This window comes from Schistocerca serialis, chromosome 8 (genome assembly GCF_023864345.2).
Source record: "Schistocerca serialis cubense isolate TAMUIC-IGC-003099 chromosome 8, iqSchSeri2.2, whole genome shotgun sequence".
NCBI lineage: Eukaryota > Metazoa > Arthropoda > Insecta > Orthoptera > Acrididae > Schistocerca > Schistocerca serialis.
Genome location: NC_064645.1, coordinates 119,061,901 through 119,083,953, shown reverse-complemented (window position 1 = coordinate 119,083,953; position 22,053 = coordinate 119,061,901). Strand labels below are relative to the sequence as shown.

The 22,053-nt window shown below is 39.2% G+C and overlaps 1 protein-coding gene across 4 annotated transcripts in view; it reads right to left on the bottom strand.

Annotated features, from left to right (window-relative positions):
* The window catches only part of LOC126416167 (synaptotagmin 1-like), a 986,421-nt gene that overhangs the window by 21,031 nt on the left and 943,337 nt on the right, over positions 1 to 22,053 (bottom strand). For all 4 annotated transcript variants that reach the window (XM_050083735.1, XM_050083737.1, XM_050083736.1 and 1 more), the window contains one exon: positions 14,105 to 14,300. In XM_050083735.1, the coding sequence (XP_049939692.1) occupies positions 14,109 to 14,300 (192 nt within the window). In that variant the 3' untranslated portion in view covers positions 14,105 to 14,108. The remainder of the gene's footprint in view (positions 1 to 14,104; positions 14,301 to 22,053) is intronic.

Genomic DNA, 22,053 nt, shown 5'->3' with positions numbered 1-22,053 from the left:
TGTTCCTTTTCCTACTACTGAATTCCATTCCCCCATCACAACTAAATCTCCATTTTCCTTAACTATCTGAATAATTTCTTTTATCTCATCATACATGTATTCAATCTCTGCATCATCTGTGGAGCTAGTTGACATACAAACTTGTACTAGTATGGTGGGTGTTGGCTTAGTGTTTACCTTGGCTACAATTATGCATTCACTATGCTGTTTATAGTAGCTTAGCCGCATTCTTAATTTCTTGTTCATTATTAAAGCTACTCCTGTATTACCCCTATTTGATTTTGTATTTACAACCATGTATTCACCTGATCAGAAGTCCTGTTCCTGCTGGCATTGAACTGCACTAATTCCCACCATATCTAACTTCAACCTATCCATTTCATACTTAAATTTTATAACCTATGTGCCCAATTAAGGTGTATAACATTCCATATTCTGACCCATAGGAGATGTGAATAGTGGAGTATTCTACCTCCAGAATATTTTATCCAAGAGGATGCCATCATCATTTAGCCATAAAGTAGAGCTGCTTGCCTTCAGAAAAAATTACAGCTGTAGTTTTCCCTTGTTTTCAGCCATTCACAGTACCAGTACAGCAAGGCCATTTTGGTCGATGTTACATGCCAGATCAGTCAGTCATACAGATTGTTGCCCCTGCAACAACTGGAAAGGCTGCTGCCCCTCTTCAGGAACCACATGTTTGGTTGGCCTCTCAACAGATATCCCTCCATTGTGGCTACACCCATGGTTCATAGACAATAGTAAAATCATAATGCACTACTGGCTGTGAGACTATAAGGGTAGATAGCTGCTCAACAGGAACATCTAAATCAGACACTAAAACTAGCTGTTGTAATCAGAGATACCTTCCTACAAGGGGAAGGAGAAAACATAGGGGTCAGCTCATTCTATTGGGGGAGACAGATATGTCTACGGCCAACAATAGCGTTACTTACTAAGACTACATTGCTGGTCATTATTACTGGTATCAACTCTTTCTTTCATCAACTTTCAACATTTGCACTATTTCTGATTGTCACCATCTTCCATTCTCATCCTCTTGCTGACATCAAACATCAACATTCCTTATGCACTGCTGATTAATGCCAACTGCATCACTCAATACATATTTGATATACTAAATTGTGATCCACAACTATGTTGCTTGATGATGGGAAGAATAAAAAGTATTGCTGTGAACAGTGACATGACATTTTCATGTTCCAAGTATAGGTGTCCTTTTTAGCCAACCAAAGTTCTAAATCTTGCACTTGATTTGAATTCATTGGTATGATCATAGGGTCAATACCTTTGTCATCATTTCACTACAGCATCACCCCTTTGTCACATTTGTTTTATCTGGTACTCTTTGTCTTGATGATACACCTTACTGGATTATTACCTTCAACTCTCTCATAATTTCATAAATACCTCCATCCAAATTAAGTCTATTAACCACCAACTGTACCCAAACTTCAACAGCTGTTGTTCCTCCCACACCAACAAGACTCATCATAGCTTTACACCCATGGATGGAACATACGGAGTCTTGTATAACTCTTCTCTTTGCCACAGCCTTCAGACAGTAACTACCACAACTTCCCTCCCCCCAACCTCTCTCTGCCCAACCCCCAAAAAAAGATACAGTTTTACAAAACAAATCTCACACATTTAATCCTTTCCACACTGCTAACTCATCAGCCATGCCCACTAGGCAGCCACAAAGGAGCAATCATCACTTAGTACCACCCCATTTAGTGCCTGATTAAGCTCCTAATTACTTCTATTGCCCATCTCCACTCATTCCTGCCCTAAATATGCTTCCAACTCTGTACCTGCCCCACTATTTGCCCCTCCAGCCCCACAAGATTCCTTCATCCCACAATCTCTCTCATCCTCCAGGGAGACAAGTGAGCCATAGGTCAAACAACATCAGAAGGCTATCCTTGGAGCGGCTTGACAAACAAATAGTTCCTGAAGAGTGGCAGAAGAATTTAAAAAGTTGAAAGGATGGATAACTGAGGATATGTACCTCTTCTGTATGGTTTAATGATGATGGGATCCTTCTGGGGAAAACTGTCCTCCATTATTACCTGTAGGTGGAGACTACTCCAGATCATGTTATCATCAGAAAAAACAAATCTAGTGTTCTATGGGTCAGAGAATGGAATGTTAAAACCTCTTAATCATGTAGGTAAGTTAAAGAAATGAGTACATTGAAATTAGATGTAATGGCAATTACTGAAGTGAGTGGCAAGAGGAATGGTATTCCTGATTATGTGAGCACAGTGTTACAAATAAAAAAATCTAACAGAGTTAATGGAACAGCATGTCTAATAATAAGCAAGAAAATAGGAATGTGGATGCAGCACTTGTACAAGCACAGAGTACAATTTCATTATGGGTTAAGAAGACAAGATATTTTGAAGAGACCTGTAGGCACTGAACATTCTAATAGTTTAAAGGTAATGATAAGATTGAGATTTAGAAACAAGGTTTTTAATTGCAAAATATTTCAGGGAACAGATGTGAACTCTGGTCTTAATTTATTGATTATGAAATAAAGACTTAAATTGAAAATTGGAAAAAAAGGAAAAAGGGATAGACACACGCAGAAGTGACTCCTAAAATATGAAATTGACGTCACTAAAATGCAGAGCAGCGAAGGAGGAAGGGCAAGAGTACAAATAAAATCCATAAAACATGCATGACTCCAAAAGAGATATATGCTGCTTGTAGAACAATTGAAGAAATATTTAGTGAAATGAAAAGCAACTGTGTGAACAGAAGAGCTAAGATGGCAAAGCACTACTTAGCAAAGAAGAGAAGACTGAGAAGTCAGAAAATATAGAGAAGTACAGTATGAAGGAGAGATATTTGAAGACAATATTATGGAAGGAGAAAAGGATGTGGATAAAGATGAAATGGTGTATGTAAACCTGCGAGAAAAATTTGACAGAGCACTGAAATACCTGAGTTGAAACATAATTTTTGTAGATTTAGAAACAGTGGTTGATAATGTTGCTTAGAATACTGTTTACAGCATAAAATATGGGAAGTTGGCAAAAACTACTTCATCTCTGTAGAAGTCATGCAGAAAACAGACTACTATCCTAAGAGTTGAGAGACATAAAAGTGAGGCAGTAGTTGAGAACAGAGTGGGGGCAGAGTTGTAAAATACCTCCCCCCCCCCCTCCTGCACCACAAATGTAATTCAGTCTGTACACTGAGCAAACAGTAAAGGAAACCAATGACAAATTTTGTAAGAGAATTAAATTCAGTAGCAGAAATAAAAACTTTAATATTTGTTAAGACACTAATTTTTTCAGAGATAACAAAGGACTTTGAACAGCAGTTGAATGGAATGTATAATGCTTTGAAAAAAATGTTATAAGATGAATACAAATAAAAGCAAAACAAGAGTAATGAAGTTTAGTTGAATTAAGTAAGGTGGAATTAGATTTGGAAATGAGACAATGAAAATAGTAGATGGGTTTCGTTATGTGGACAGTAAAATAACTGGTGGCAGCAAGAAGAATCTGCCAACCTCTTCATCTCAGGGTAGCATTTGCATGCAACCTACATCTTCAATTATTTGCCCAGTGTGTTCCAACCTCTGTCTTCCAATCTCTGTCTTTTTTACCTCTACAGCTCCCTCTAGTACCATGGAAGTCATTCCCTGATGTCTTAACATATGTCCTATCATCCTGTCCCTTCTTCCTGTCAGTGTTTTCCATATATTCCTTTCCTCTCTGATTCTGTGCAAAACCTCCTCATTCCTTACCTTATCAGTCCACCTAATTTTCAAAATTCATCTGTAACACCACATCTCAAATGCTTCAATTCACTTATATTCTGATTTCCACACAGTCCACGTTTAACTACCATAAAATGCTGTACTCCAAACGTACATTTTCAGAAATTTCTTCCTCAAACTAAGGTCTATGTTTGATACTAACAGACTTCTCATGGACATGAATGCTCTTTTTGCCAGTCTTTTTGCTAGTCTGCTTTTGACAGTCTCCTTGCTGCTTCCGTGTGCTGCCTAGGTATCAGAATTCCTTAACTTCATCTACTTCATCACCATATCCTGATGTTAAGTTTCTCACTGTTTTCATTTCTGCTACTTCTCATGACTTTTGTCTTTCTTCGATTTACTTTCAATCCACATTCTGTACTCATTAGACTGTTCATTCCAATCACCAGATCCTGTAATTCCTCTTCATTTTTACTGAGGAGAGCAATGTCATCAGCAAATCTTAACACTGGTGCCCAATTAATGCTGTTGAACATCTTTTTCCACGTCAAGAAATTCTATGGACGTGTCTTGGTTTTTCTTTAGTCTTGCTTCCATTAACAACTGCAATTTCACAATTGCCTCTCTAGTGTCTTTGCTGTTCCTGAAGCCAAACCAATTATCATCTAACATGTCCTCAATTTTCTTTTCCATTCCTCTGTATATAATTCTTGTCAGTAACTTGGATGCATGAATTGTTAAGCTGATTGTGCAATAATTCTCGCGCTTGACAGCTCTTGCAGTCTTCGGAATTGAGTGGATGATACTTTCCCCAAATACAGATGGTGTATCACCAGATGATGATGATGATGATGATGATGATCATCATCATCATCATCACCAGACCCATACATCCTACATACCAATGTGAATGGTTGTTTTGTTGCCACTTCCTCCAATGATTTTAGAAGTTGTGATGTAATATTATCTCTCCCTTCTGCCTTTTTTGATTCTAAGTCTTAAAAACCTCTTTTACATTCTGATCTAGTACTGGATCCCCTATCTCTTCCCTAGTGCCTCCTGCTTCTTCTTCTATCACATCAGGCAATTCTTTTCCCTCATAGAGGCCTTCAATGTACTCTCTCCACCGATCTGCTTTCTCCTCTGTATCTAATACTGGAATTCCCATTGCCTCTTAATGTTACCACTCTTGCTTTTAATTTCACCAAAGGTTGTTTTGACTTTTCTATATGCTGAGTCAATCCTGACAATCATTTCTTTTTCAATTTCTTCACATTTTTCATGCAGCCATTTTGCCTTAGCTTTCCAACACTTCCTATTTACAGATGCAGAGAGGTTTTGAAATGTGGTGCTGCAGAAGAATGCTATTGATTAGATGAAAGTATGCAAAGTCTAAGATGGAATACAACATTATTTTGTGAAAATATACAAGAGATGTTGAGTCACAGGCAGACACAACAAAAAGACTGCTACACACTTAAGCTTTCATCCAAAATTAATTCTTGCAAAATAGGAAAAACACATGCCTTCACACAGCTCACACACATATGCCCAGTGTCTCTGGCCATTGTGGCTGAACTGCAGACAGCTACTGTGCCTGACGGGAGCAGCTGTCCAGTGTAGGTGGTGTGGCTAAACAAGAGGCATGGGATGTGGAGGGGGTGGAATAAGAGGGTAGGAGTGGGAAGAGGTGTAGTGCTGCTTGTGGACGAATGTAGGGATGTGGTTGGGATAAGGTAGGGGTGCTGGATGCAGTCAGGAGGTTCACTAGAGGGACAAATTAGCAGAAAAGGAGAGAAGTACAGAAGCAGAAAAGACTAGAGGTGTGTCAATAGAATAGAAGGTCGTGCAGTGCTGCAGTGGGAGCTGTGAAGGGGATAGGGAGGTAGAGGACAGTGACTAGGGAAGGTTGAAGGCAGGGAGGTATGAGAATGTAGGATATGTTGCAGGTAGAGGGTTCCCACCGGTGCTAGTAGGAAGGATCCAGATGGTGCAGGCTGAGAAGCAGTCACTGTAGTGAAATACATTGTGTCGGGCAGCATATTCAGCAACTGGATGGTCTAGCTGCCTTTTGGTCACAGTTTGTCAGTGGCCATTCATGTGGACAGACAGTTTGTTAGTTGTCATGCCCACACAGAAAGCAGCACAGTGGTTGCAGCTTAGTTCTACAGATTTTACGGCTGCTGAACTGAGGAATATCCTACTCTCTATCCTTCTCATCCCTCGTACTGTGATATTCCACTGCCCACTAAACCTACACAATATCATTGCCCGCCCTTACTCAACCCCTGCCATCAACACCTTGCTTCATGTCTCATATTCCTGCAATAGATTTAGATGCAAGACCTGTCCCATACATTCTTCTGGCAACACCACCTACTCCATTCCAGTCACAGGAATCTCCTTTCCCTTCAGAGACAGGGCTACCTGTGAAAGAAACCAAGAAATCTACAAACTAATCTGCAACCATTGTGCTGCTTTCTACGTGGACACGACGACTAACAAGCAGCTATCTGTCCGCAAGAGTGGCCACCGACACGCTGAGGCCAAAAGACAGCTGGACAACCCAGTTGCTGAATATGCTTCCCAATACAATGTGCTCCACTTCAATGACTGCTTCTCAGCCTGCACCATCTGGATCCTTCCAACTAACACCAGCTTTTCAGAACTGCACAGATGGGAATTCTCTCTGCAAAATATCCTATGTTCCTGTAACCTCCCTGCTCTCATCCTTCGCTAGTCACTGTCCTCCACCTACCTATCCCCTTCACTGCTACCATTGCAGCAGTACACAGCCTTCTATTCTGTCAATGCACCCCACAGCCTTTTCCCCCTTCAGAGAAGAGGGACAATGATATTTTGTAGGTTCAGTGGATAGCAGAACATCACTGTAGGAGGGATAGGAAGGACAGAGGGTAGGATATTCCTCATTTTCACTACCCTTCCCCTGTCCTAAACCTCCTGACTGACACCCCTACCTTGTTCCAACCACATCACTGCATTTTTCCATAAGCAGCACTACACCTCTCCCCACCCCTACCCTGTTATCCTTCCCCCTCTCCACCCTACGCCTCCTGCTTAGCTGCACCACCTATGCCAGATTGCTGCTCCTATCAGGCGCAGTTACTGTCTGCAGTTTGGCCAAAGATATGGGGCATATGAGTGTGAGATGTGAGAATGTGTGTGTGTGTGTGTGTGTGTGTGTGTGTGTGTGTGTGTGTGTGTGTGTGTGTGTGTGTGTTTTCTATTTTGGAAGAAGGCCTTTTGGCCAAAAGCTTAAATGTATAACAATCTTTCAACTGTGTCTATCTGCAAATCAATGTCTCCTCTATATGGTGAGTAGCAATCCATCTTACAGATGAGATTAAACAATAGGAAATCCAGGATGGAATGCTATAGATGAGATTGGCAGATGAAGTAATTAATGATGAGGTACTGAACTGAACTGCAGCAAAATGGTCTTTATTGTGCAGTGTGACTAAAAGTATGGTTACACTAAAAGGAGGCTTCAAAGATTGGTTATTTTATGATGAAGTGAATTGTGTGTGTGTGTAAGTGTGGGAGGGGGGAACCGATTTCAGATAAACTGGAATATTATCTGAAGCAATTTAGAAACCATTGTTCTATCAGTCAGCTATGTGGTACACGATCATCAATGGAAAAAATAGCAACCAAGAAACAAATGATGCAATATTTACCAGAGCCCTACTTTCACATGTGAAACATATGGTCTCACTTACATGTTAACTCGAAAGTTCACCTGTGGAACTGCATCTGAAATCTGCCATTACATCCAAAGGAAACTTATAATCACAGATTGCAGAACCCCAAATTGCATTAATAATATGGAAATGATAAGGCATCCATGATCCAAAAACAACATACCAATTTGGGTTATTAGACACATGGCTAATTCATAATTTACAATCACTTAGCCATGTGTAATTATTATTACTCACACATACAATTAGAACATCAAATAATAATATTCCATAAGAACTAAGGACAATTATTTAGCAATTGGCTCAACACAATGCTCACATGACCATATTTAAGAATAAGAGGGCGAAGAAGAAGGAGAAGGGAGAAAAGAGAAAAAAAACTAAGAATGCGAAGGAAAAAAAGGAGAATGAAGTGTTATAAAGTGTCGAGAGTTTATTCACTTGATGAAAGAAAACAAAAAGGAAGGAAGGAAGGAAGATTGATTTTAACGTCCTGTCAACATCAAGGTCATTAGAGATGGAGCACAAGCTCGGGTGGTGTCAACGACGAGGAAGGAAACTGGCCATGCCCTTTCAAAGAAACCATCCCAACATTTGTCTGGAGTGATTTAGGGAAATCACAGAAAACCTAAATCTGGATGGTTGGACATGGGTTTGAACCATAGTTCTCCCAAATGAAAGAAACCCTAGATACATCACAAGCAACATTTGCATTATATTTCTGAATGTTGATTGTTTGTTGTAGTTCTCTATGCACTACAATTTGTAAAGTTATTATTAATACGTATTTTCAAAAAAGCTTGTATATAGTAAGCAGGTTGAAAGGGATGTGGGATGTAGTAGTTATGCACATATGAAAAGACTTGCATATGATAGACTAACATGGAGATCTACATCAAATCAGTCTTCAAACTGGTGACTGCAACAATAACAACTTCGATTCAACTGCGCAACAGTGACAGCGATGCAACGTCATAACAAGGTATTAAGAAAACTAAATAATAAAAATTGGAAATATGAAATACCAGAATACTCCAAATAACCATAAGCAACTCATCTTCCTCACAGACACTGCCATACCCAGCACCCATAATTTTCAAACCACCTGCAATGAGTATTTGGCTACATACAGGGGCTTGGCAAATGAGATAAAGACCATGTGGAAACAGAAGTCAGAACATATCATCCCTGTAGTAGTATCGGGACACTTGAGTTGTCCCAAAATGGACTGTGAAGGGCCTACAGGACATAAAACTGCATCCTGCAAGTGTTAGCAACTACAGAACACATTTGTACTAAACAATTGCAGAACTGTTCATTGGGTTCTTGGCAGACACAGCTAATTTAGTGGTAATAATATCTTTGACAGGAGAAACAGAAAACTTGTAATGATTCATCTTGTGTGAAACCCGTGCAATGATATAGTGATCCAGAATATGAGGACCATTAGTCAAAAACAGTGGTCAAAAATGAACAAGGCAAAGTACTGCAGGACTTATGATTTCAGACTGATTGAATAATGAAACATAATATGCCAGACATAACAATCATAAAGAACAAGAAAATGTGGGCCATCAACATCACTTACAAGGGCAACAACATAATCAATGAAAAGTGGTTAGAAAAAGATAGAAGATATGAACACATGAAAATCAAGTTTCGGCAGTCTGGCATAAACAAAAAGTGAACACAGCAGTTCTTGATAACAGACAAGGAAAGGGGAAAATGATGCCCATAGTCTATTTGCAGGAACCCTCCTGGTATTTGCCTGGTTCAGTTTTGGAAAATTATGGAAATCCCAAATCAGTTTTGCTGTATCAAATGAACAAGCCTGAATCATCTTCTGATGAACTGCTTTCCTACTTTTTCATAGATTTCAATGAGTTACAGATACCATGACACAATTAAACATACTCAAAAAACTTATAATTCAACAATATTATTTGCTGTTTCATTCATTAGGAAGGATTACCTTCCCATAGCACAATTAAGTGGACTTAAAGTAATATTGCATGGAGTTATAAGTTTGCCAAGATGGAACTCACAGCTTGGGACTGAAATCCAACTGTAATCAAGGAGTTTGCTCACAACACAGAGATTGGTCCTCTTTCTTGTGTCATTGCTGTTCTCCTTAAAAAAGTCCATGGTATCAATCTCAAGTAATATAAGCAAATGAAATTAGTAAATTTGGATGTATCACTATTCTAATTATAAAGCTAGCTGCTTTCATTTTCTGTGAGAGATCATTAATATATGCCTTGTAAGAGAACTCTCAGCCTCAGCAAACTGGTATCCTCAGCTTCAATGAGAACGCTGTGTGTTGTCGTGGTCTTCAGTCCAAGCATTGGTTTGATACAACTCTCCATGATACTCTGTCCTGTGTAAGTCTCTTCATTTCCAAATAAGTATTGCAAGCTACGTCCTACTGAATCTGCTTACTGTATTCATCTCTTGGTCTCCCTCTATGATTTCTACCCCCCACACTTCCCTCCAATATGAAGAAAGTAGTGATTCCTCAGAACATGTCCTATCAACCATGCCCCTCTTGTAGTAAGTCTGTGCCACAAATTTCTTTCCTCTCCAATTCTCTTCCATATCTCCTCATTAGTTACATGATCTACCCATTGAATCTTTAGTATTCTTCTGTAGCACTAGATTTCTAAAGCTAGTCTCTTCTTGTCTAAACTGTTTATCGTCCACGTTTCACTTCCATTCATGGCTATACTCCACACAAATACTTCCAGAAAAGACTTGTTGTTGTTGTTGTGGTCTTCAGTCCTGAGACTGGTTTGATGCAGCTCTCCATGCTACTCTATCCTGTGCAAGCTTCTTCATCTCCTAGTACCTACCGCAGCCTACATTCTTCTGAATCTGCTTAGTGTATTCATCTCTTGGTCTCCCTCTACGATTTTTACCCTCCACCCTGCCCTCCAATACTAAATTGGTGATCCCTCGATGTCTCAGAACATGTCCTACCAACCGATCCCTTCTTCTAGTCAAGTTGTGCCACAAGCTCCTCTTCTCCCGAATTCTATTCAATACCTCCTCATTAGTTATGTGATACACCTATCTAATCTTCAGCATTCTTCTGTAGCACCACATTTTGAAAGATTCTATTCTCGTCTTGTCCAAACTATTTATCGTCCATGTTTCACTTCCATACATGGCTGCACTCCATACAAATACTTTCAGAAACGACTTCCTGACACTTAAATCAATAATCGATATTAACAAATTTCTCTTCTTCAGAAACGCTTTCCTTGCCATTGCCATTCTACATTTTGTATCCTCTGTACTTCGACCATCATCAGTTATTTTGCTCCCCAAATAGCAAAACTCCTTTACCACTTTAAGTGTCTCATTACTTACTGACACTTAAATCTGTATTCAGTGTTACCAAATTTCTCTTCTTCAGAAACGCTTTTCTTGCCATTAACAGTCTATGTTTTATATCTGCTCTACTTCAGACATCATCAGTTATTTTGCTGCCAAAATACCAAAACTCATCTAGTAATTCAAGTGTCTCATTTCCTAACTTAATTTCCTCAGCAACACCTGATTCAATTTGAATAAACTCTGTTATCCTTGTTGTGCTTTTGTTGATGTTCATCTTCTATCCTCCTTTCAAACTGCCCATTCCATTCAACTGTTCTTCCAAGTCCTTTGCTGTCTCTGACAGAATTATAATATCATTGGTAAACCTCAAAGTTTTTATTTCTTCTTCCTGGACTTTAATTCCTACTTCAAATTTCTCTTTGGTTTTCGTTACAGGCTCAATAACGTTGGGACAGGCTACAGCCCTGCCTCACTCCCTTCTCAACCACTGCTTCCCTTTTATGTCCCTTTGTTCTTATAATTGCTGTCTGGTTTCTGTACAAGTTGCAAATAGCTTTTGCTCCCCATATTTTATCCCTCCTACGTTCAGAATTTCAAAGAGAATACCCCAGTCACCACTGTCAAAAGCTTTCTTTAAGTCTAGAAATACTATAAAATAGATTTGCTTTTTGTTACCTATCTCCTATGAGAAGTTGTAGAGTCTGTGTTGCCTTGCGTGTTCCTACATTTCTCCAGAATCCAAACTCATCTTCCCTAAGGTCAGCTTATATCAGTTTTTCCATTCTTGTGTAAAGAACTTAGTTGGTATTTTGCAACCATGACTTATTAAACTGATAGTTCAGTAATATTCACACCTGTCAGAACCTGCTTTTTTGGAACTGGAATTACCACAGTCTTCTTGAAGTCTGAGGGTATTTTCCCTGTCTCATACATATTACATACCAGATTGAAGAGTTTTGGCGTGGATGGCTCTCCCAAGGCTATCAGTAGTTGTTACAGAATGTCATCTACTCCCGGAGCCTTGTTTCGAATTAGTTCTTTCAGTGCTCTGTCAAATTATTCTTGCAGTACCTTATCTCCTACCTCATCTTCATCTAATATCCTCTACCTCATCTTCATCTATGCCCTCTTCCATTTCTCTAATATTGTCCTGAAGTACAGACTCTCCATATACTATTTCCACCTTCCAACTTTCCCTTCTTTGCTTAGCACTGGTTTTCCATCTGAGCTCTTGATATTCATACAGCTGCTTCCCTTTTCTCAAAAGACCTCTTTAATTTTCCTATAGATGCTATCTATCTTTCCCCTAGTGAAATACGCTTCTAAATTCTTACATTCATCCCCTAGCAATTCCTGTTTAGCAATTTTGCACTTCCTCTCAATCTCATTTTTTAGACATTTGTATTCCCTATTGCCTGCTTCATTTACTGCATTTTATATTTTACTCTTCTGTTAATCAAAATTCAATATCTCCTGTTTTATCCACAGTTTCTACTAGGCCTTGTCTTTTTACCTATTTGATCCTCTGCTGTCTTCATTATTTCATCTCTAATGCGACCCATTCATTTTCCACTGTATTCCTTTCCCCTGCTCTTGTTAATCGTTGCCCAATGCTCCCTCTGAAACTATGAAAAATCTCTGGTTCTTTCAACTTGCCCAGGTACCATCTCCTACCTTTTTGCAATTTCTTATGTTTTCTTCTGCAGTTCATATCCAATAAATTGTGATCAGAGTTCGCAACTGCCCCTGGAAATGTCTTACAATTCAAAATCTGTTTCCAAAGTTTATGTTTCACCAGTATATGATCAATATGAAGCCTTCTGGTGTCTCCACATGTACAGCCCTCTTTCATGATTCTTAAACCAAGTGTTAGTAATGATTAAATTATGCTGTGTGCAAAATTCTACCAGTCGGCTTCCACTTTCATTCCTTTCCCCATGTCCACATTCATCTACCATTCTTTCTTCTCTTCCTTTTCCTACTATTGAATTCCAGTCCCCAATCACTATCAAATTTTCATCTCCCTTAACTATCTGAATGATTTCTTTTATCTCATCATACACTTCTTCAATCTCTTCACCATCTGCGGAGCTAGTTGGCATATAAATTTGCACTAGTGGGGTGGGTGAGGGCTTCACGTTTGTCTTGGCTACAATAATGCTTTCGCTATGCTATTCATAGTAGTTTTCCTGCATTGCTATTTTCTTATTCATTATTAAACCTACTCCTGCATTAACCCTGTTTGATGTTGTATTTGTAACCCCATATTTACCTGACCATAGGTCATATACCTCCTGCCACTGAACTTCAGTTGTTTCCACTATATCTAACTTTAACCTATCCATTTCCATTTTTAAAGTTTCTAAGATACATGCCCAATTAAGAGATCCAACATTCCATACTTCGACCTGTAGAATGCCAGTATTGTTTCTCCTAATGACATACTGCTAAGTAGTCTCTGCCCCGAGATGCGAATTGGAAACTACAGTACCTTCAGAATACTTCACTCAAGAGGATGCCATCATCATTTAACCATACAACAGACCTGCATTCCTTTGGGAAACATTATGACTTTAGTTTTCCCTTGATTTCAGCTATTTGCAGTACCAGCACAGCAAGGCCGATTTGGTTGACGTTATAGGGCCAGACCAATCAATCATCCAGACTGTTGCACCTGCAACTACTGAAAACAATATTTCCCCTCTTCAGGAACCACACATTTGTCTTGCTTCTTAACATATATCCCTCCACTGTGGTTAAACCTATGGTACAGCTATCTGTACAGATAGGTATAGTGTCATAAATGTAAGAAATCTGAATGGTAGTGCAAACAGAGGAAAGAAAGAGAGGTGGTGTAGTGATAAGACACTGGACTCCAATTTGAGAGTATGGTGGTTGAAATCTGCATCCACCTAACCATGTTTCAGTTTACCATGCTTCCCCCAAATCTGAGTTGGTTCCCTTGGAAAGGTCATGAATGGCTGATTTCCTTCTCTGTCCTTCTTCATTCCAGCCTGTGTTTCGTCTTTTTATTTTTCCTTCTTTACCTTGCCACTGACAGGACATTAAATGCTAAACTTCCTTCCTTAATTGTAGCTTTGTATGGTGTTCCAAAAACTGATTGGCTAATATCCTGCAGCTCTTATAAAGAACTATAGCTTATATCTCTAGGAAATGAGTCAGAAGAACTATAGCTTATATCTCTAGGAAGTGAGTCAGCAAATCCAAGATAACATCATTTGAGGTTAAAGGAGAAAATAAATCTTGTATGTTGCTAAGACATGCCTACCTCCTTAATCCTTCTTGTCATCATCGGGATCCTTGAGAGTATGCCACTGTGCAATGGGGCGCCGTGGAGATGCAAGCATGTCGGACCAGTGACGAAGTTCAGTACCACTGGCATTGTACCCAAGAACAACCTTACCAATGGGTTCCGAGGTACCAATACGATCATAATCCACCACAGTTATCACCAGCTGCACTTTCTGAAAATTGAAATGAAATATAAAGTTAGTATCATATAAAAATTTAAACAGTATTCCTGATATCAAAGACTCTCAGACAGAATAAGATGATTTCTTTTAAAAATAACTAACATGTATCCCATGAAAATAATTTGAAGTCTATGTACCAAGATGTTCACATTCTGAGGAGATAGAAGACTTCTATGAAGCTAAGAAACATTCAATTGCTGAGCCAGATGCTGTCGCCTGTCCTGTTTCAGAGGAAACCACTCAGCCTGCAAGATCTGAAAGTCACGGAGGGTGGGATTATTGGTAGTTGGGAGCTCCAACGTTAGGCGCGTTATGGGGCCCCTTAGGGACTTGGCTGACAAGAAGGGAAAGAAATCCAATGTGCATTCTGTGTGCATACCAGGAGGAGTCATTCCAGATGTGGAAAGGGTCCTCCCGGATGCCATGAAGAGCACAGGGTGCAGCCAACTGCAGTTGGTTGCCCACATTGATACCAATGATGTGTGTAATTTTGGATCAGAAGAGATTCTCTCTGGTTTTGAGTGGCTAACAGAAGTGGTAAAGCTGCTCATGTGCAACATAGTCAACATGACCGACTGCAGACCTCTGGTACAGAGCTGAGTGGAGGGTCTGAATCAGAGGCTCAGACCATTCTGCAACCGTTTAGGCTGCAGATTCCTCGAGTTGCGCCAAAGGGTGGTTGGGTTTCGGGTTCTGCTGAATAGGTCAAGTGTCCACTATACACAGGAGGCGGCTACATGGGTAGCAGGGCTGTGTGGCATGGACTGAGCAGTTTTTTAGGTAAGAGGGTCTCAGGAAAACACAAGAAGGGCTTCAGTCACAAAGGGTGCAGGCCGAACACAGGAAGAATGTAGATACAGGAACCATTGGTATAACAGCTGTAAATTGTCATATCTGTGTTGGGAAAGTACCAGAGCTCCAAGTGCTAATAGAAAGCACTGATGCTCAAATTGTTATAGGCACTGAAAGCTGGCTAAAGACGGATATAAGCTCAGCCAAAATTTTTGCGAGGAACCTAACGGTGTTCCGAAAGGATAGGCTAAACACAGTTGGCAGTGGCGTGTTTGTTGCTGTTAGAAGTAGTTTAACTTGTTGCAAAATTGAAGTGGATACTTCCTGTGAGTTAGTATGGGAAGAGACCATTGTTGGCAACCAGAATAAAATAATAATAGGATCCTTTTACCGACCTCCCAAAAAAAAAATTCAGATGATACAGTTGCTGAAAGGGTCAAAGAAAACTTGACTTTGATTTCAAACACGTACCTGACACATACAATAATAGTTGGTGGTGCTTTTAATTTACCCTCGATATGTTGACGAAAATAGATGTTTAATTCTGGAGGTACGCATAAAATATCACCTGAAATTGTGCTAAATGCATTCTCTGAAAATTATTTCGAGCAGTTAGTTCCTGAGCCCATGCGAATAGTGAACGGTTGTGAAAACACACTTGACTTCTTAGCAACAAATAATCCTGAGTTAATAACGAGCATCAAAACCGATACAGGGATTAGTGAACACAGGGTTGTGGCAGCGACACTGAATGTTGTAATCCCCAAATCCTTCAAAAATAAGCGAAAAATATACCTATTCAAAAAAGCAGATAAAATTTCACTTTACGCTTTCCCTGAAAGACAATCTCCACCCATTCCAAATTAACAATATAAGTGTAGACCAGATGTGGCTTGAATTCAAAGAAATAGTATCGGTAGCAATTGAGAGATTTATACCAAATAAATTAACAAACGAGGGAGCTGATCCTCCTTGGTACACAAAACGGGTTAGAACACTGTTACAAAAACAATGAAACAAAAATGCGAAATTTAAACAGACGCAAAATCCCCAAGATTGACAATCTTTTACAGAAGCTCAAAATTTAGAGTGGATTTCAATGCGAGATGCTTATAACAGTTTCCACAGTGAAACTTTGTCTCGAAACCTGGCAGAAAATCCAAAGAGATTCTGGTCATATGTGAAGTATATTAGCAGTAAGAAACAATCAGTGAAGTATATTAGCAGTAAGAAACAATCAATGTCTTCTCTACATTATAGCAATGGAGATAATATCAAAGACAGTGCTGCCAAAGCAGAGTTACTAAACACAGGCTTCCAAAATGCCTTCAAAACATATCCGTACCCAAAGACTGGAAAATTGCACAGGTCACACCAATATTCATGAAAGGTAGCAGGAGTAATCCACTAAATTACAGGCCCATATCGTTAACGTCGATGTGCAGCAGGATTTTCAAACATATATTGTGTTCAAACATTATGAATTACCTTGAAGAAAACTGTCTACTGACACACAGTCAACATGGGTTTAGAAAACATCGTTCCTGTGAAACACAACTAGCTCTTTTTCACATGAAGTGTTGAGTACTACTGACAAGGGATTTCACACTGATTCTGTATTTCTGGATTTCTGGAAGGCTTTTGACACTGAACCACACAAGCAGCTTGTAGTGAAACTGCGTGCTTATGGAATATCATCTCAGTTATGTGACTGTACTTGTGATTTCCTGTCAGAGAGGTCCCAGTTCATAGTAATTGACAGAAGGTCATCGAGTAAAACAGAAGTAATTTCTGGCATACCCCAAGGTAGTGTTATATGTCCTTTGCTATTCCTTATGTATATAAACGATTTGAGAGACAATCTTAGCAGCCATCTTAGGTTGTTTGTAGACGACGCTGTCATTTATCAACTAATAAAGACATCAGAAGATCAAAACAAATTGCAAAACGATTTAGGAAAGATATGTTGAGGCCAAGAGAGATAAGAAGCCCTCGCCTACCACAGTAGTACAAGTTTATATGCAAACTAGCTCCACAGACAAACGTGTGGTTCCTGAAGAGGGGCAGCAGCCTTTTCAGTAGTTGCAGGGGCAACAGTCTGGATGATTGACTGATCTGGCCTTGTAACACTAACCAAAACGGCCTTGCTGTGCTGGTACTGCGAACGGCTGAAAGCAAGGAAACTACAGCTGTAATTTTTCCCGTGGGCATGCAGCTTTACTGTATGGTTAAATGATGATGGCGTCCTCTTGGGTAAAATATTCCAGAGGTAAAATAGTCCCCATTCAGATCTCCGGACGGGGACTACTCAGGAGGACATCATTATCAGGAGAAAGAAAGCTGGCGTTCTACGGGTCGTAGTGTGGAATGTCAGTTCCCTTAATCGGGCAGGTAGGTTAGAAAACTGAAAAAGGGAAATGGATAGGTTAAAATTATAGTGGGAATTAGTGAAATTCGGTGGCAGGAGAAACAAGACTTCCGATCAGGTGAATACAGGGTTATAAATACAAAATCAAATAGGGGTAATGCAGGAGTAGCTTTTATAATGAACAGGAAAATAGAAATGCAGGTAAGCTACTACAAACAGCATAGTAAACGCATTATTGTGGCCAAGATAGATACGAAGCTCTCGCCTACCACCATAGTACAAGTTTATATGCCAATTAACTCCATAGATGATGAAGAGATTGATGAAATATATGATGAGATAAAAGAAATTATTCAGATAGTGAAGGGAGGCGAAAATTTAATAGTGACTGGAATTCGAGAGTAGGAAAAGGAAGAGAAAGAAATGCAGTAGGTGAATATGGAATGGGAGTAAGGAATGAAGAAGGAAGCTGCCTGGTAGAATTTTGCACAGAGTATAACTTAATCATAGCTAAAAATTAGTTCAAGAATCATAAAAGGAGGTTGTATATGTGCAAGAAACCTGGAGATACTGACAGGTTCCAGATAGATTATATAATGGTAAGACAGAGATTTAGGAACCAGGTTTTAAATTGTAAGACATTTCCAGGGGCAGATGTGGACTCTGACCACAATCTATTGGATACTGACAGGTTCCAGATAGATTATATAATGGTAAGACAGAGATTTAGGAACCAGGTTTTAAATTGTAAGACATTTCCAGGGGCAGATGTGGACTCTGACCACAATCTATTGGTTATGAATTGTAGATTAAAACTGAAGAAACTGCAAAAAAGTGGGAATTTGAGGAGATGGGACCTGCATAAACTGAAAGAACCAAAGGTTGTAGAGAGCTTTAGGGGGAGCATTAGGAAATGAAGGACAAGAATGGGGGAAAGAAATACAACAGAAGAAGAATGGGTTGCTTTGAAAGATGAAATAGTGAAGGTAGCGGAGGATCAAGTAGATAAAAAGATGAGGCCTAATAGAAATCCTTGGGGTAACAGAAGAGATATTGAATTTAATTGATGAAAGGATAAAATATAAAAATGCAGTAAATGAAGCAGGCAAAAAGGAATACAAACGTCTTAAAAATGAGATCGACAGGAAGTGCAAAATGGCTAAGCAGGGATGGCTAGAAGGCAAATATAAGGATGTAGAGGCACATATTACTAGGGGTACGGTAGATACTGCCTACAGGAAAATTAAAGAAACCTGTGGAGAAAAGAGAACAACTTGCATGAATATCAAGAGCTCAGATGGAAACCCAGTTCTAAGTAAGGAAGGGGAAGCAGAAAGGTGGAAGGAGTGTATAGAGGGTCTACACAAGGGCGATGTACTTGAGGACAATGGAAGAGGATGTAGATGAAGATGAAATAGGAGATATGATACTGCATGAAGAGTTTGACAGAGCTCTGGAAGATCTAAGTTGAAATAAGACCCTGGGAGTAGACAACATTCCGTTAGAACTACTGACGGCCTTGGGAGAGGCAGGCCTAACAAAACTCTACCATCTAGTGAGCAAGATGTATGAGACAGGCGAAATACCCTAAGACTTCAAGAAGAATATAATAATTCCAATCCCAAAGAAGGCAGGTGTTGACAGATGTGCAAATTACTGAACTATCAGTTTAATAAGCCACGGCTGCAAAATACTAACATGAATTCTTTACCGATGAATGGAAAAACTGGTAGAAGCCGACCTTGGGGAAAATCAGTTTGGATTCCGTAGAAATGTTGGAACACGTGAGACAATACTGGCCCTACAACTTATCTTAGAACATAGATTAAGTAAAGGCAAACCTACGTTTATAGTATTTGTAGAGTTAGAGAAAGCTTTTGACAATGTTGACTGGAATACTCTCTTTCAAATTCTGAAGGTGGCAGCGGTAAAATACAGGAAACGAAAGGCTATTTACAATTTGTACAGAAACTAGATGGCAGTTATAAGAGTCGAGGGGCATGAAAGGGAAGCAGTGGTTGGGAAGGGAGTGAGACAGGGTTGTAGCATATCCCTGATGTTATTCAATCTGTATATTGAGCAAGCAGTAAAGGAAACAAAAGAAAAATTCGGAGTAGGAATTAAAATCCATGGAGAAGAAATAAAAACTTTGAGGTTGGCCGATGACATTGTAATTCTGTCAGAGACAGCAAAGGACCTGGAAGAGCAGCTGAACGGAATGGACAGTGTCTTGAAAGGAGGATATAAGATGAACATCAACAAAAGCAAAACATGGATAATGGAATGTAGTCGAATTAAATCGCATGATGCTGTGGGAATTAGATTAGGAAATGAGACGCTTAAAGTAGTAAAGGAGTTTTGATACTTGGGGAGCAAAATAACTGATGATGGTTGAAGTAGAGAGAATATAAAATGTAGACTGGCAATGGCAAGGAAAGCGTTTCTGAAGAAGAGAAATTTGTTAACATCGAGTATAGATTTAAGTGTCTGGAAGTCGTTTCTGAAAGTATTTGTATGGAGTGTAGCCATGTATGGAAGTGAAATATGGACGATAAACAGTTTAGACAAGAAGAGAATAGAAGCTTTCAGAATGTGGTGCTACAGAAGAATGCTGAAGATTAGATGGGTAGATCACATAACTAATGAGGAGGTATTGAATATAATTGTAGAGAAGAGAAATTTGTGGCACAACTTGACGAGAAGAAGGAATCAGTTGGTAGGGCATATTCTGAGGCATCAAGGGATCACCATTTTAGTATTGGAGGGCAGCGTGGAGGGTAAAAATTGTAGAGAGAGACCAAGAGGTGAATACACCAAACAGATTCAGAAGGATGTAGGTTGCAATAGGTACTTGGAGATGAAGAAGCTTGCACAGGATAGAGTAGCATGGAGAGCTGCATCAAACCAGTCTCTGGACTGGAGACCACAACAACAACATGTGAATGGTGCAAAAATTGGCAGCTGACCCTAAATTATGAAAAGTGTGAGGTCATCCACATGAATGCTAAAAGGAATTCGTTAAACTTCGGTTACACAATAAATCAGTCTAATCTAAAAGTCGTAAATTCAACTAAATACCTAGGTATTACAATTACAACAACTTAAATTGGAAGGAACACATAGAAAATGTTGTGGGGAAGGCTAACCAAAGACTGCGTTTTACTGGAAGGACACTTAGAAAATGTAACAGTTCTACTAAGGAGACTGCCTACACTAAGCTTGTCCGTCCTCTTTTAGAATACTGCTGCATGGTGTGAGATCCTTACCAGATAGGACTGACGGAGTACATCGAAAAACTTCAAAGAAGGGCAGCACATTTTGTATTATCGTGAAAAATGGGAAAGAGTATCACAGAAATGATACAGGATTTGGGCTGGACATCATTCAAAGAAAAGCATTTTTCGTTGCAACAGAATCTTCTTACGAAATTCCAGTCACCAACTTTCTCCCCCGAATGCAAAAATATTTTGCTGACACCGACCTATGTAGGGAGAAACAATCACCACAATAAAATAAGGGGAATCAGAGCTCGTACAGAAAGATTTATGAGTTCATTCTTTCCGCGTGCTATACGAGATTATAATAATAGAGAATTGAGATTAACCCTCTACCAGTCACTTAAATGTGATATGCAGAGTATCCATGTAGATGTAAATGTAGATGTAGATGTAGAGATCGCATAAAATATTTCTTTATTTAAGACAACCAGCTTCGACAGATTTTTGTTTCATCTTCAGGTCTTAAAAATCTTTTTTGTTGCAAAATGTGTTCATTTTACATGGACCCTCACATCATCAAGTTGTCAAGTGGATAATATTAACATGTTTCACAACAAAAGATTTTTGAGATATGAAGCTGACAGCAAATTCTGTCGAAACTGCTTGTCTTAAATAAAGAAATATTTTGTGTGATCTTGGCTGCTGAATGTTGTTTAGCAAGTAAACACAGATGGTTCCCTCAGTGCTCTAAAAATCAGAAAATTCAACATCTGTGAAGAATTACAGAAACTGACAAATCACAGAAAATCCCACTGGAAGATGTCATCCAAAGATTTCAAAACATCAACTTATACTTACTTGAGAAAATATATATATATATATATATATGAATATAATAGAGGGAAACATTCCACGTGGGAAAAATATATCTGCTTGTGTCTGTGTATGTGTGGATGGATATGTGTGTGTGTGCGAGTGTATACCTGTCCTTTTTTCCCCCTAAGGTAAGTCTTTCCGCTCCCGGGATTGGAATGACTCCTTACCCTCTCCCTTAAAACCCATATCCTTTTGTCTTTCCTTCTCCTTCCCTCTTTCCTGACAAGGCAACCATTGGTTGCGAAAGCTAGAATTTTGTGTGTATGTTTGTGTTTGTTTGTGTGTCTATCGACCTGCCAGCGCTTTTGTTTGGTAAGTTTCATCATCTTTCTTTTTAGATATATATATATATATATATATATATATATATATATATATATATATATATATATATATATATATCTAAAAACAAAGATGATGTGACTTACCAAACGAAAGTGCTGGCACGTCGATAGACACACGAACAAAAACAAACATACACACAAAATTC